Source organism: Gopherus flavomarginatus, chromosome 17, assembly GCF_025201925.1.
Source record: "Gopherus flavomarginatus isolate rGopFla2 chromosome 17, rGopFla2.mat.asm, whole genome shotgun sequence".
NCBI lineage: Eukaryota > Metazoa > Chordata > Testudines > Testudinidae > Gopherus > Gopherus flavomarginatus.
In genome coordinates, this window is record NC_066633.1 from 505,129 (window position 1) to 522,034 (window position 16,906).

General features: G+C 38.9%; 2 protein-coding genes across 2 annotated transcripts in view; one reads left to right on the forward strand and one right to left on the reverse strand.

Moving 5' to 3' along the window:
- ANGPTL2 (angiopoietin like 2) overlaps positions 1–11,987 on the forward strand; it is a 40,691-nt gene extending 28,704 nt beyond the window's left edge. Inside the window, exons 3-5 of the mRNA XM_050926727.1 lie at positions 9,032–9,225; positions 9,672–9,942; positions 10,422–11,987. Coding sequence (XP_050782684.1) covers positions 9,032–9,225; positions 9,672–9,942; positions 10,422–10,621 — 665 coding nt within the window. The 3' untranslated portion in view covers positions 10,622–11,987. The remainder of the gene's footprint in view (positions 1–9,031; positions 9,226–9,671; positions 9,943–10,421) is intronic.
- Positions 1–16,906, reverse strand: part of RALGPS1 (Ral GEF with PH domain and SH3 binding motif 1) — a 356,681-nt gene that overhangs the window by 199,116 nt on the left and 140,659 nt on the right. The window lies entirely within an intron of this gene.

Consider the following 16,906-nt stretch of genomic DNA (forward strand, 5'->3'; position numbering starts at 1 on the left):
ACCACAGTAAGTTGATCTAAGTACACTGACTTCAGCTACATTATTCATATAGCTGAAGTTGCATAACTTGGATCAAACACGCCCCCTCAGTGTCAACCTGGCCTAGAACCTGGACTCCAGCCTGAGCCTGAATGTCTACACTGCAATTAAACAACGCCTTAATCTCAAACCCCACAAAACCAAGGAAGGTGACATGGGCCAGCCCCGGGTGTTTAATGGCAGAGTAGACATATCCCAATGCCTAAATCTCTTTTGAAAATGAGATTGAGGTTCCTAAATTTCTAAGGAATTGTAATGGTGAGCATCACTTTGCCTCAATACCTTTAAAAATCTGAGCCAAAGTGATTAGATGCTAACAGAAGTTTCCAGAGTTTCTCTCCTGGGCACACCATGAATCCATAGTGAAAGTTCCTGAACATTCAAATACAGTAAATCAGTGAAAGGGCTCAACTCTTTTAAGATACACAGAATTGTAACAGATACTTGTAAGAAATCTGCAAACAGGAACACCTTAGTATCAAAATAAATATCCTCATACTATCCAAAATAATCATAACTATTACATATTCTGTCCAGTATGTAATTCTAAGTAAGGGCTTGAGACATCACTGAATAACAGTATGTTGAAAACTTTTCTTCTCCTGCTCCTGTTTAAATTAGCTAAAATCCTGAGATACAATCACCATAGAATAGGGGAGAGCAAACAACAGCCTGTGGGCTGGATCCAGCCCATCAGGGCTTTCAATCTGGCCCCTGAACCCCTCCTGCACTCCAACCCCCTGCCCTGAGCACCCCTCCTGTATCTCAACCCCCAACCCTAAGTCTCCTTCCACACCCCCTCCTGTACCCCAAACCTCTGCCCTGAGCCCCGTCCTGCACCCCAACCACTTACCCTGAGCCCCTTCCTGCACACCAAAACTCCTCCCACACCCCAACCCCCTGCCCCAGCCTTACAATTTCCCCACCCAGATGTGGCCCTCCGGCCAAAAAGTTTGCCCACTCCTGCCATAGAATGTATTCTGACTGGGGTTTATTGTACAAGGAAGAGATGCCTGCCTTCACTAACCACAAAAACTTCTAACCTGTATTCCCATAGTGATCACCAGTAAAAACAGCAATTGTCAATACAGCAATGTTGCTTGCTAGTCCCAATATTAATTGGTCAGAAACTGTTTAGTAGAAGTTTTCTGCAATAACAGATGTCATCTCTACAAACAAATGAATTCAAATAAAATAAAACTCATTATGTTAATGAACTGTACAAGAAAGCAAAAAGGAAATCTACTAAATTCTCTACCACTACTTTATAAGACTAATAACAGCTAGGTTATAGGTCAGCCTGCCAGTATGAACAGCAGCAAAGGCCTCATTGATACAAACCAAGATCAGATGCAGATAGAAAATCATGTAACTCTGCCTCAGGCAAATCTGAAACAACAATTTACCACACAGTCTGAAATGTTGACCAGAACTCCTTCATTCCTCCCCAGTAGTTAAAATAACACAAAACAACAGTTTCTTGGATTCTTAATCAGCTGTAATGTGCAGTCCGTGTTTATGTAAATTGATCAGAATTACAAAATAGATATCCTTACATTACATAAACTGAATGGGACACACTCTACAACGTAGAAAACACAGCAATCAAAATCCAGCATGTTTAATCTAAAATGGCTCTTCCAGGAGGTCATTTGTACCACTTTTTACACAGTACATAGGAAAAATAACTGCATGGTCATATAGTCTCTCTGTAAGAGAGACATATAAAAGGGACTCTTTACCAAAATATTCTGCCTTGTGCAGGTTTTGCAGTGCACCACTTGAAAGAGACCCTAAACTTAACCACATGACAAATGAAAACTTTGCCAGTCTATGGTATTTTTAGCATCCTCTGTAACATTTACTTTCTGCATGGCTTCCAGTTGCCAAGAGCACTTTCATTCATTATCTCCATTCATCAAGTCGCCCCATGTAACTCAATATTTCCATTATATTTTTTGGGAGGAAAAGATTATGTTCGGCAAAAGTTATCTGCAGAAGTTATGGCAACTAGAACTGTTGTCAGATCTCAAATATGCCCTAACCAGTTTTGTTCATGAAATGCTGAATGACTGTAGTTCATGGAATTTTCTTCCTACTTTAGTAGGTAGATCCATAGCACTTCCTGAAAATCAGACTCTCCAAATATCTCAAGTTCAATGCACAGAAATGAATATACCCAGAATTATTAGTCTCTTTTGACAATGTATGCTTAAATGCATTAATTCCACATAATATAGCTAGAACCGTCATGAAAATGGAAACTAAATTACACACACACCCACACACACACACACACACACAAGCTACTTGCAACAATTATGAAACTAAAATTTCTTGGCACAGGACAATGATTTTGGTGGGAAATTCAGATTCCTACTTAAATAAATACTCTTCTATTTTATAAGCAAAATGTGGATTGTGGTTTGCATGTGTTTCTTTCGCAGCTATGAAACAAGAAATTACTTCTTAAAATGCATATATAAAACAGTTTACTATATTTTTAATGATAAAAGCTGCTGATCAACAAAGTAATTCCATAAAAGAAACTACATTAAAGGAACATTAAGGCTGCATGGCTAAACAATCAAAAGTTAAGAAATGTCAAAGTTCGCATAAACAATCTTAATTCTGACCATGTATGCTATAATTATATGGTCAAAAACGATTTTTTTTTAAAATAGACAATGTATCATATTTTTATACATTCTTAAATATACCCATTAAAAACATAAGAATGGCCATATTGGGTCAGACCAATGGTCCGTCTAGTCAATCTAATATCCTGTCTTCCGACAGTGGCCAATGCCAGGTGCCCCAGAGGGAATGAACAGAACAGGAAATCATCAAATGCATTGCAATAGCTTGTGAGTTCCTTGCCATTTTCATATATTTAAACTGATATTTTTGTCTTCGTGGTACAGTACGTCTTTATTGTCTTAGGGTCATATCCTGAAAGGTGGAAGCTGCAGATGCTAACCACACTTCAGGAATCGACCCTGAGTTTATATATAAAGTTATGTGTCTGAAAGATAGGAGTGTTATCGCGGAAACTGTTACACAAGATTAATTACAGAGGTCGGGACCATTGCTCTTGTATAATCACAGAATCATAGAAATGTAGGGCTGGAAGGGCCCTCAAGAGGTCATCTAGCCCACGCCTCAATGCTCAGGAACGATTAACTGTATCTAGACCATTCCTGACAGACGTTTGTCTAATCTATTCTTAAAAATCTCTCAAGTTGGAGATTTCACAATCTCCCTAGATACCCAATTCCTGTGCCTACCTATCCTTATAGTTAGAAAGTTTTCCCTAATATCTAATCTAAATCTTCCTTGGGGAAGATTAAACCCATTACTTCTCATCCTACCTTCAGTGGGCACGGAGAACAAGTGTTTATCATCCTCTTGATAATCATCTATTATATATTTGAAGATCTATATCCTCTGCAACCTTCTCTAGACTAAATGTTCTATTCTCTCAACCTTTCCTCATAGATTATATTTTCCAAACCTCTTAGCATTTTTGTAGCTCTTCTCTGGGCCCTCTCCAATTTGTTTATCTCTTTCCTAAAGTATGGAGCCCAGAACTGGACACAAAACTCCAGATGAGGCCTCACCAGCGCCAAATAGAGTGGAACAATTATCTCCCATACCTTACATATGGCACTCCTGTGCCAATTAGTCCCCATTCTGCATTTGTGTATTTGATTTTTCCTTCCTAAATGCAGAACTTTGCACTTCTCTTTATGAATTTCACCTGGTTGATTTCAGACCAATTCTCCAATTTATTAATATCACTTTGAACTCTAACCTTGTACTCCAAAGTGTTTGCAACCCCTCCTGGCTTGGTGACATCCATACATTTTGTAATCGTACTCTCCACTCTCAGCGTTATATGTCCTCCCAGTTTGACAATGAACTTACTCTTTGAGTAAGTTTTTCAATCAGGTGTGCACCCACTTTATAGTAATTTCATCTAGACCATATTTAATATGCTATTACATAATATATAAATCAATCTTAGAACATTCCTAAAAGCAGGGATCCCAGATTATCCTTTAATCCACTAACTGCTACTAAACATTAGAGGTTCATTTAGGTAGAACTAGGGATGTAAATATCTGTTTAAGAAGTTAACTATTTAAACTACTAAAATTATGTTGTTTAAACAGTTAACCGATTAAAGGGAGAGCAGTTAGGGCATGTGGCTGGGGTTGCTTCAGCTGGCTAGCGCAGCTGGGGCTGGGGCCGCTCCAGCTGGCCGGCAAGCAGGGTTGGCATGGCTGGGGCTGCTCCGGCTGGCCGGCGCGCGGGGCTGGGGTTAGCTGGCGCGGTGCTGGCATCTGCCAGCTTGGCACAGGACTGGCGTCGGTGGGCTAGTGCGGGGCTGGAGTTGGCGGGTCGGCAGGCTCGCGTTGGCTTGGGGTCAGCCAGCATGGCGTGAGGCTGGGTTCAGCAGGCCAGTAGGGTGGCCTGGGGCTGGGGCTGGCCGGCCAGCCCGGGGCTGGGGCTTAATGGTTAGGGTTGGTTAACTGGTAAGACTAATGCTTACTGTTTAACCATTTTGTATTTTACATCGCTAGGTAGAACATATCTGTTGTCATGTCCATCACTTCAGGCATATCCCTACATATCACTGATTTCAGTAGGATGATAGCAGAAAAGCAAAAATAGTTCAAAACCACTGTATTTCCCATATCAAACCAAAAATCAGTTATATTAGAATAATTAAATGGTAGTAATTAAAAGGAATCATACTAGAGACCTCAGCACTGGCAGATGTTTTGCTGACACATTTTTATATCTATTTGAAAGTACATATTTGCATGATTATAAAATCCCAAGTCTGCAAATTTAAATTAGTGAGACCAAACACAGCTTGTTTTGTAAGTTTTTTTTTAATTGGCTTCCTTTTAGTCTGAAACCATAACAACACACTCTTTGACATAGGAGCTCAAGCTATTTTTGAAGATTAACTGGTAACAGTGAGAGAAGCATTATTCTGTTTTATTCAGGTTCTCATACCTTTCTCCTCCCCTTAATATCTGAGCTCTTTACAGTGATGTGATTAGTCTCTCTCTCATCCTCTTCCCCAGAGAAGCACTGTGTGTGCAGAGTAGTGTTTGTTGTTTTTTAGTTTAGTTGGAGAGGGATTGCTTGTTTTAAGTGTCATGATGCTATGTGTTTGTGAAAAAAGGCAAGGTCAAAAATTTGTGATGGTCCTTAGTTCCTGTCAAAGTTTGTTCCACAACAGCTTGGAACTCATGTATTTTTCTTTCTTACAAACCTCACTGTCTTTAAGTTGAAATAAAATAAACACAGCACAGTCAAGTTAAATGTGTTGAACCAGACATTGAAAAGAAATGCATTATCATCTGTCTCCTGCATTTTAACACAATAAAACACAGATATTAAAACAGAGTGCTGCATCTTCATTTAAGCAGCCAAGAACATGTACTTGTATCTGCAACATGAAAGGAAATTGGGCTCAGAAGCAGCATTCTACTCCCAGGACTATGCTGCTGAGGACAAAGGGAAATACAAAAATCAAATAACTTGGACACAGACCAAAAAACTCAAAACACCCACTTTTGATTGAGTTCTCGAATATTTACAAAAGGCTTTTTAAAATATCAAAAAGTTCACCTAAACTAAGATACAATTTATGGAACAGGTGGCACAGACTGTCCACTGCTAGTCTACTTGCAGTGAGTTAATACAGTGGATACAATGTGAACTAAGCTAACTCGTTATAATCATCTTATTTACGTGCATGCAAAACGATGGCAAGTCTTTATAACAGAAGTATTTATTCTGTATAAACTTAAAAATATGTTTAATTATAATAGCAACATACAATTTAGTATCATTCCAAGGAGGAATGCTTTACTAAATCCTCTCATTTCTCTCTCAGTCTGGACTTTGAAGGGATCACTGACTCGTGAGTCGTTAATTTAACTTTTCTGTTTTTTTGGCAAAAATATGAGCATAGTAGCAAAGCTACCAGAGCTGTCTGTCTAAAGATTTCTGAAAACAATGCAGTACAAATTCTATCTAGGTTCTTATACCAGACCAATTAGTGAGGAATCTGAGTATCTTCACATTGAGAATATTTTCTTTGAGATAGAAACTTAAAAAAAAAAGAAGTCTAATCTCTTAAAAATAGCTGCTTTATGGTCTCCATACCTGAAACCAGTGTGCTACACCCCAGCAAAAAGGTTAGCTTTCTTTCTTCTCTGTGTATGGAGTATATCATACCACATTTTTGATCCATTAACTGTTTTTTGCTTGCCTTCAGATATCAGTGTGACAATGCCAATGTCTATAATGATATATTATATTGCTGAGTCTACTGTTGATCTTCATGCCAATGTTATTTTGGGGGGCAGCTCAGCTGGAAAATCCCCCATTCAGAATAGAAGGCAAAGTCAACTTGACTATTTTATTACTAAAAGGAAAAAGATCTGCCTGTCTACTACATAGCTTAGTTCTGGCCTCTTTACAAATGTTGATCAAACATTCTTTTACTACAATAATCCCTCAGTTCCCTTAAAAATTGATCCGGACTAGTTACTTACTGATAATAGTTTTATCATTTCATTCTATCAGCTCACTCACTATAATCATAGCAACTGAACAAAGCTGTCCATGCAGCCATTTCTAATATCTCCACCATTATGGTATGCAGGCACCAAAATTTTAAAATTCAAAATATAGTTACTAAGCAAGTGGATCCTGGATACACGAATGTTTCTTATTTTCTTTTTGCAGCATACCTAGGTGTTCGGATGGGCATAGTTGGCTTACACTGAATTTTTGCAAAAGGATCAACAAAAAAATCCAGAATTCTACTGGGCACTTTTTACCAATCAAAAATTGTCCTTCCTGGGCACTCAGATGCTGCCTCCTTAGGAAATCAGATAATATTTTAAAGGAATGACAGCCTTTCCACACAGGATGTTTTTTAAATCTATTTTTACTTTACATTCTGTTATATATTTCCAGATATTCATTATCCTGAGATTTTTCTCAAATGTTTTTACTATATAGATTTTGTCTTTAAAAGTTAATTTTAAAGGTACCAGTTTTTTCTGTATTTAACATCTATTTTCCCTTATTTTGTTTTTTAAAAACTATAGTTGCAATTTTCAAAAGTGTCTAAGTGACACTGAAACTAATGGAGTTGTGCTCTTATGTCACTTCTTAGATGATTTTGAAAATTCTAGCTTGTATAAAGGGCACCAGGCTTTGGGGTGTATGCATGCATCCCAGTGTGCCTGTTATAACTCTTTGGCCATTTAAAACAGGAAGCTGTAGTTGCAGGCTAATGGCTAATACAAGCATGTAACCCAGGGGTAGGCAACCTATGGCACGTGTGCCGAAGGCGGCACATAAGCTGATTTTCGGTGGCACTCACACTGCCCGGGTCCTGGCCACCAGTCCGGGGAGCTCTGCATTTTGATTCAATTTTAAATGAAGTTTCTTAAACATTTTAAAAACCTTATTTACTTTACATACAACAACAGTTTAGTTATGTTTTATAGACTTATAGAAAGAGACCTTCTAAAAACATTAAAATGTATTACTGGCACACGTAATCCTTAATTTAGAGTGAATAAAAGACAACTCGGCACACCACTTCTGAAGGGTTGCCAACCCCTGATGTAACCTATAAGAAACCAAGTTTAAGGCTTCTTTCCTCTAGGGCCAGGGCAGCAGACAGGAAGAACCCTGAGTCAGAGAAGTCCTAGGGGGGGGGGTGTCTCCATTAGTAGTCCTTCCAGACCAGTGCTTAATTTGTAATGAAAGAGGTGCAAGGGCTCAAGCAATTTTTAATTTTTCGTAACTGTCAGAGGTGCTGGGGCTATGAACTGCCAAGCCTAGAGCCCTAGTAAAAATTAAGCACTGTTCCCAGCAGCTAACAGGAAGGGGTATCCGCTCTCCCTTCCCAGCTGGCTGGATGGTACACAAATATTATGAATTAATTTGCTTTTGTTTGAAAATAAACCCAGCCTTGAAAAAAGGGTCTTGGACTGCATGGTTGTTGGGAACTTTATTCTATCTTACCCGGCCACTGAGTTTGCCCACTAGCTTACACACCTTAAAGAAGCTAACTTCTGAATCTCTGACCTGTCACATCTTGGAGACACTTCACCACAAGACACAATCCAGAGAGGACTCTTCAAACATGGACATGCTTAATGGGACTCAGTATCCCTGACAAAACAAATCTTATGCTTAAGAGCAAGGGAATTTCCCATGTGCTTCCAAGTGATCTTACCAGCTACTATGCCTTCCCTGAACTATCCCCCTAAATATGACTGCATCTGCATTTGTAGTGAATACCTTTCTCCTACCTTACTTGGATACTGTGAATTCTTCTTGCCAGGTGGTAGAACAATGTCATGCTCCATACTTTAAACCTACACTCCATTTTTTACACTATGCATCCCTTCATCACACTATTAAATCCAAATCACCAGCATGCATGCAAGTCTGAAATACTAGAAGTATTTTCTTCCTTTATAATTGCACTTCTACTACTATTTAGCCTTCTGCAATTCCAAGTATCCTTTATGCTGAATAAGACTAAAAATAATGGTTATGATTTAAAAAATAGATTGCATAATCTGCCATGTTTTATATACTGCATAATGAAAACATGCAGGCAGCCAAGGTCAATAAATTAATACACCATGTAAACAGCACACACAATATGATTTGCCAAGGAATAAATTAAGTAAAAGGGCTCAAGAACCTCGTGAAACCAAATGAAGCCCAGGTCCATGCAAGCACACTACTGGACATTACACCTTCCATATGCAAAGGTGAAAATGTGTTTTTTAGGGAAACAGTTATGCATAATACTTGGCAGAAGCATGTCTAGTACATGCCAGGAAAAAAATGTTCCACATTCAAATATTTCCAGAAGACAAAGATGACAAGCACAATTATTTTCTGAATGCATAGTGTTTCTATTTTAAAACAGGACCATGGAAAGACTGTCTACAGGCATTAGAAGATGGCCATGACACCAGTTCCATTTATCTTGTGAAACCTGAAAATACAAATCGACTTATGCAGGTCTGGTGTGACCAACGACACGACCCTGGAGGCTGGACTGTCATTCAGAGACGACTCGATGGATCAGTCAACTTTTTCAGAAACTGGGATACTTACAAGGTTAGGACAAATGAAACTTGTTTCCTCTTTCCTGTCTTAATGGGAGATTTAGAGGTAAGAGCTTAGCAGAACTGAAAAAATAATTAGACATATGTGAATAATGAGACCATCCACAGCTATGTTAGATAGGATACAACTGCTTTTATAAGGAGTATAAACTTATGTTTCAGCTTATAAACCAACCACTAACTGATAGGTTGGCAAGAAACTTCCCAACAGACAGATTATTCCATGAGTGTCCACTACACGATCTCTTGTACCTTCCTCTGAAAAATTTTGTAGTGGTGTCAAGTGCTGAAATATACTTAGGGCCAAGGTGAAGTTGCACTGGAATTTCAAAATATGCCCATGTAGTCATTATCAAGGTGCCATGGCTAAGGATGCATTGAGATTTAAAAGTAAAACATATATGCAACAGTAATCTATTTGTCACTATTTCTTCACAGCAAGGATTTGGTAACATAGATGGAGAGTACTGGCTGGGTTTAGAAAATATTTATTGGCTAACAAATCAAGGCAACTACAAACTGCTTGTAACAATGGAAGACTGGTCAGGTCGAAAAGTATTTGCTGAATATGCCAGTTTCAGACTGGAGCCAGAGAGTGAATATTACAAGTTGAGACTGGGTCGTTACAATGGCAATGCTGGGGATTCTTTCACTTGGCACAACGGGAAGCAGTTCACCACACTGGATAGAGACCATGATGTATACACAGGTATGAAGTGTTTAACAAGAAAAAAAACCTAAGGAAAATGGCAAGTCATAGAATGACATGATAGAAAATTACATTTAAACATATAATTAAAAATATTTTAAAAAGCAAAAAACAAAACCGCTCTGATGATACACAAATTAACCCGGTAATCTAATGATTTTCATTGACAGATGACAAAACAAACTTTTTAATTTGAATATTTGATGTTATTTTAAAAATTAGGGCCTGGATCCTGAAACTGGATCCTTGCAGGTGAATCTTGTACTAAACTGGAGCTTCACTGAAGAGTTCACTTGCATGGTTTTGATTGAAGGATTGAGGGACTGTAAAAGGAAGGTTTTGTGTGCCTTGCTGCTTACATCATCAGACTGATAGATTTAAAAATATACAGACATTAAAATATTATGAAAGTTTTGCTAGTCTTCTTACTGCAAGATTTTCAGTTTCTATACTCAATAACAGTCTGCTTTTCATTATAGGTAACTGTGCTCATTATCAGAAAGGAGGATGGTGGTACAATGCCTGTGCTCACTCAAACCTCAATGGAGTCTGGTATCGGGGAGGACACTATCGTAGTCGATACCAGGATGGTGTTTACTGGGCTGAGTTCCGTGGCGGATCATATTCCCTAAAGAAAGTTGTTATGATGATCAGGCCTAATCCCAACACGTTCCACTGAAAGAATTTTTTTCCTTTTTTAATCTTCTGTTTAAAACAGAACAATGAAATGTCACATGTCTTTATAGCAGCAAGGAATGTAAGATATTGTACATTTATTGCTAAAATTTGAGGACTTGTATATTGTATTTTCAACATTCATTCCAGCAAAAACATACAATGTAAGTGATATAACAACTTTCAGATCATCTTTCTTTGTACCAAAAATAATTAAGGTTCCCAGTTCTAGAACTGGGAATTGAGATGGACTGTAGATAACACTTCTGGGTTTTATTCCCTGTAAATTAAGTCTAGATGCTAAAAATATTGCCACAGCATCTAAATATTTTGTATGTTGTATTATGTATAAATATTCTCAAACACAGTACAATCTGTACAGCACGAGTTTTATTCTTATTAGTAGGGATCATTTGACACAGGAAATCACATCCTTTGAAACTATGTAGCTGGTATATGTACTGTAGGGTATTAGTGGGATTATTCCTAATTTAATTTTTGCTAATTGTCATAGATAAAACAAATCACTAAATCGTTTCAGTTTGTGGGCAGACACCCAAATAGTTACCATAATGATTAATCCTTCATTCTCACTTTTCTCTTGATGTACATGCCATCATTCTCAAAGCTGACCTCTGATACAAACATTTTTGATCAAGGAAGGAAAATGAGTGTTTTTAAATTTAACTGCCTACATGTATTTATAAAGTAATCCAAACTTATAATGGCTATTGCATATTATATAGCCAACACGAATAATGTTAATGTTCATATAAAATAATAGCCTAAATATTTAACATTATTGTATACCTGAGCTACGTCATTACCTGCTGTGTAGCCACTGTAATCAGATAATGGCTACAAATTAAAGGGGCTATCCAACTTTGCAGGCAAATGATGGATACCGATCTATATTCTATTTAATGTCCTTAGCCACAAGATTAAGATTCTTGGAAGAAAATATTTGTAACCAAGAACAATTACATTTGCCATATTTCACAATTATTAATGAGTATATTGTGTGTCAACATATTAAAAATAATTACTCATATTTATAAATAAAATCAATTGTGGAAACTTGGAGAATTTTAGAATTCTGCTGAGGTAGGTATGCAGACTAGAAGATTGTTGCAAATTAGAAAATACAGTGAAAACCATAAAATTTAGTGAAAGAATGTCTGAGAAAAACAAAAAAAGCTCTTGCTCTCTTCCCTTATTACCTCATTGTTTCTTTACAAATGTATGATGTGCATTAAAAACTGATGATGCCTGATGTAGCATGTGTTGTATATAAATGAAAGTAGGGTTTTTAATATATTATCAAATTATCCTTGTAATATTGCAAATTGGTAATAAAGCAACAAATGCTATTTTGATGTATTTAGATTCATTCTGGTGTTTCAGTTCAGAGTAACATTCAAAGCACAGGAAATGATTCAGTGCCACACAAGTCTACCATTGTTAATTTAAATCAAATCAATTCTGACTTTTAATTCTACATCATTAATGATTTGCTTTTTCCATTAAATGAATTGTCTACACATTTCAGGATCTACCAACAGCAGCTTCCTGCTGAGACAAGTACTGAACACCTCTTACCATCTCAGTCAAAGCGGAGAATATCTTTTGGATCAGCTGGTAGGGCTGCTTCCTATGGTCCACAAGGCTCATGATTCATGTCTTAGTTCCACTAGTGCTCAAGATGCATACTCAACTAGTCCAGCTACCAGATGGGGGAAACCTGGTTAGTTAACTCCTAAACAAGGACTCTGTTAATTGTTTCTATCTGCTCTAGTTTCTGGACATTGGTTATCCCTAAGGGATTGATACCATGACAAAACCAAACGTCGTATTTCTATAAAAAACTCTTGTTCCTATTCAGCTGGAAAACAATTCACAGCATTTTCACCCTGAAGTTTGTATTCTAAAGAACAGTTACTTATCTTACAGTAACTGTGGTGGTTCTTAAGAATGTGTGTCAATGTGGATCCCACTGTAGGTGACTAGCAAGCAGAATCCCCCCTGGATGGTGAGAGTGAGGAGTATCAGCTGAATCGGTCAAACAAAGATTGACGTACTGCTCACCTGAACTTGGCACCTAATTTGGCAGCCACATCATTGGCAAAATGTTTCACAAAAGTCAGTGGGTTACTCCACGTTGCAACCTTGCAGAGCTCAGAGACTGGAAAGTTTCTGAAGCAGGCAATAGATGCAGCTTGTGCTCTGGAACAATGTGCCGTGATATTCGAAGGGATAGGTTAACCAGCCAGCTGATGGCAGACTGAAATCTACTGTGTGATTCACTTGGGAGAATCTCTGCAAAGAGATGGCTTAGCCTTTGGTTGGACCAGAAGTTGCCACAAAGGGGTGAGGAGGAGACCACTGAAATGGCTTGGCCCTATTAAGGTAATACAGCAAAGCTCTGGATAAGTCAGGATAGGCAGTTTCTTCTCTCTGGGTGTCAAGTGTGGCTTCAGGAAGAAGACTGGCAAGGTTCAAGTGAAAGTCTGTCTCTGAAGTTGTTTTGAACTTGAGGTGTAGTCTCAACACAACCTTTTCTCTATGTCCAAAGGTGGTCCAACCATGAGACCCTGGAGCTTGCTGACTTTGAGCTGACACAATGTCCACCAGAAAGACAGTCTTGATGCTGAGGTGGTGTATGTAGCGTTCTGGTAGTGGTTCAATGAGAGGCTCCATGAACTTCCTGAGGACAACATTAACATCCCCTGAGGAAACTGGGTCTCTACCGCCAGGGTTTGAAGGAGGCTCTTAAGAAATTTCAATACCATTAGATGCGAAAAGAGAGTGTGTGACTGCATCCATGCATGATACACTGATATTGCTGCAAGATGGACCTCTCCTGGGGATCGGGAGCACCGAAGATGGTGCTCTATGGACAGAGTCCAATGTGCCCCTTGACCATGCTGATGAGTCCTAGGAGCGAGATGGGTTGCTGATGAGAAGAAAGGCTGATGTCGCCTGTTGTATCTCTCACACTTCTTGGCATGATACTCAGTGTGTCTGGGAGGGTAGGATGGAGTGCATGGTCCCTGCTGTGACTGAGGACAGTAGTACTGGAGTTATGGTGCAGAGGTGTAAATCCCCAAGGTGAGTAGGGTAGCTTCTGAGTCCTTCAACAAGTGAAGAGTGCTGTTAGTCCACTTTGTGAAGAGCTCTAGTCTTCTAAGGGAAGTCCTTGATAGTGGCCGATACTTCTCCTGGGATGCCTGATGCTTGCAGCCATGTTACCTGCTGCATGGTCATGATGGTGGCCATACATCTGGCGCCGGAGGCATCCACTGACACTGTAAGTCTGTCTTGACCAGTAGTTGGTTCTCCTTAATTATGTCTTTAGGCTGCTCTCTCTTGTCATGAGGGAGCTCTGCTAGGAAGGGAGTCTATCACAGAGTGGCTGTCTCCTTTAATGGGAATCAGGGCCCAGTCTACCTGTGCAGGTTTCTTTAGAAACAAACATCTCAGCCCTGCCTGTGCCGTAATTAGCCGACTCCTAGCCTGAGAGGATGGAGTCAGGTGATCACCTAATGATCACAAAAAAGGTTGATGAAACTCAGTGAGAGGAATTACTGGGAGCAGGCTGGGCTCATGTGGAAGGCCCTGAGGCAGGGTCTGCAGAAATCAGGAAACTCCTGTCAGAGGGATTCCAGGGAAAGCTGCATGGGAGTCAGTTCTCTACAGTGGAACAAGGAAAGAACTGAAAAGTTCACACAGGAGGCAGGCGGGAGAGTAGCCCAAGGAGAGTGGAAGAACCTTTTGTTTGGACTTTCAGTTGGACTTTTGTTTTCCCAGGGGTTAAATTTGCTTAATGACTTGGCTGGAGGGCCAAGCCATATCACCAACTCTGAGCTGTGCAGGAAAGGGGAGCCACCAGAGGAGGAAACTGAGGTAGGTATTAAACAAATTTATTAGTTTCAGGATGTATTTAGATGCACTTCATGTTAGTAATTTTTTTAGTGTTAAGTATGTATAGTGTTCCCTGAAATAATCCACAATAAGGGTTAACAAGACAGTATTCCAGTATATTTTTAAAAGTAATATAAAAAAATCATCATTGGGAATATCTAACTGACGCAAATGATCAGTAAAGGAAGGAAAAACTTTTATAGGTTTTGGAAAAGGTTTCGGAATAAACCTCCTCAAACACTTTCTTCCCAAAACCACAAATATTATGCTGTATTCAGCTAAAATTGAACCTCATATTCTTTAATATGAATAAAGAAGTATTTCCCCTCTCTCCTCCTAGAGAGAGAAATTACAGGCAGAGAAGGACCCAGAAATGTGCACATTTCCTTTGAGGTTAATACTACTAATTTATTTTCAGCTCTCCTTATTGCTTTGTTTGCTTCTTGACTATAATAACTTGGTGCCATTTGCCCCCTATATAAAGATAGACTGTATATTCTTGTATTTTTTTAAATTCACTTTGTGCTTTCAGATGTTGGATTTGCTGCTTGCCCTCACTAAAAGTCACAAGAAATACAGCTGCTATGTTAAAATTACATCATTTGTTAGTTTGTAAAGTTACAAAATTAATTTAGTTTCTTGCATACCTAACTTCCATGTGTGCTGAGATCATGCCAGTTAATTGATTTTAATGTAGTAAGAGTATACCGCACATTAGCAGGGTTGGAGGATTACCCCTCTGTTGGGCTGTATGCTGTACTGGAAACAGTATATGCTGGCACTCCAGAACTCACAGTGGTCAGAATTTTCTAATAATGATGCACAGAGGAACTATTTACTGGCAATCAAAGTCTCTCTCAGGAAAGGAGATGAATGCATTTACAATGAATTACTTACTTCTAAATTATGCAGCATTACTGTAGAGATGTACTGGTCCCACGACGTTAGCGAGATAAGTTGCGTGAGGTAATATATTTTATTGAACCAACTTTTGTCGGAGAGAAAGACAAGCGTTTGAGCTTATACAGAGCTCTTTGTCAGGTCACATTCACTCTGTGACAGTTCAAAAGCTTGTCTCTCTCTCACCAACAGAAATTGGTCCAATAAAAGATATTACCTCTCCCACCCTGTCTCTCTTATTTCTGAATTGTCACTTCCAGATAACTAAAACACTAATGCTTAGAGTCAAGTTCAGTTTCCCTAATTCAGGCACTGCTCCCACTGACTTCAACAGGGGTTGTATTTGAGAACCTAAGAGTAGAATATATATGTAAGGGCTGGTCCACACTACGGGGGGGAAATCGATCTTAGATACGCAACTTCAGCTACGTGAATAACGTAGCTGAAGTCGAATATCTAAGATCGGATTACTCACCCGTCCTCACCGCACGGGATCGATGTTAACGGCTCTCCCTGTCGATTCCGCAACTCCGTTGGGGTTGATGGAGTTCCGGAATCGATATAAGCGCGCTCGGGGATCGATATATCGCGTCTAGATGAGATGCGATATATTGATCCCCAAGCAATCGATTTTAACCCGCCGATACGGAGGGTAGTCTGGACGTAGCCTAAGAAGCAAATACCCCTGTCACAGCCCAGTGCAGTCCTTTCAATATTGCCAAAGGGACACAATCACTTCTGCTCCACTGTTTCCAGTACGTGAAATGATTCTAAGATGATCATATGTTGTGGTCATTTTGAAATGAATGTATATTCCTCAGTAACAATTCAAGTCAAGATTTAATAATCAAAAGATATTGTACATACACCACAAGACACAATACTGTAGAGATTTACCTCTTAGCCCCACAAATAAAATAAAATCAACCAAGTAGAGTTTAATGAAAAAGAAAAATAGATTTTGTTTTGGGTACCACCCCCTAATAAGCAGATTGCCACAAGGGATATACAAAATTGATACACTCCAAGCCAACTAACACAAATGGGTAAAGACCATACTATATCTTTCTCACAGTAGGGTAAGCAAGGCTACCCTGACACATTCTCAGCATGCTAGGAGCTGAACAGCTGAATACTACCAACAGTGTCCAGAAAAAAGGTTATCTCCCTATTATTAAAGCAAATTGCTGGAGAAAGCAATTTTTAACTTGCGTACTTAAATGTCCATTTCAAAGAAGTCCTTCCATAAAACTCTTCTGTCATCACTCAGGGCTGTTATATCCACTATTATATCCAAAGAAAATAGGGGTAACCTTTGGATAGTTTCTCTACAAGAGAAACATATACTACACAATAGAATAGCACCCACCCACACACACACACACGCATACACACCTTTGTCTTCCCTAAGGTACACAGTATGAAAAGACCACCTTCAATGAACATTGGAAAATTCAGTGACCAACCA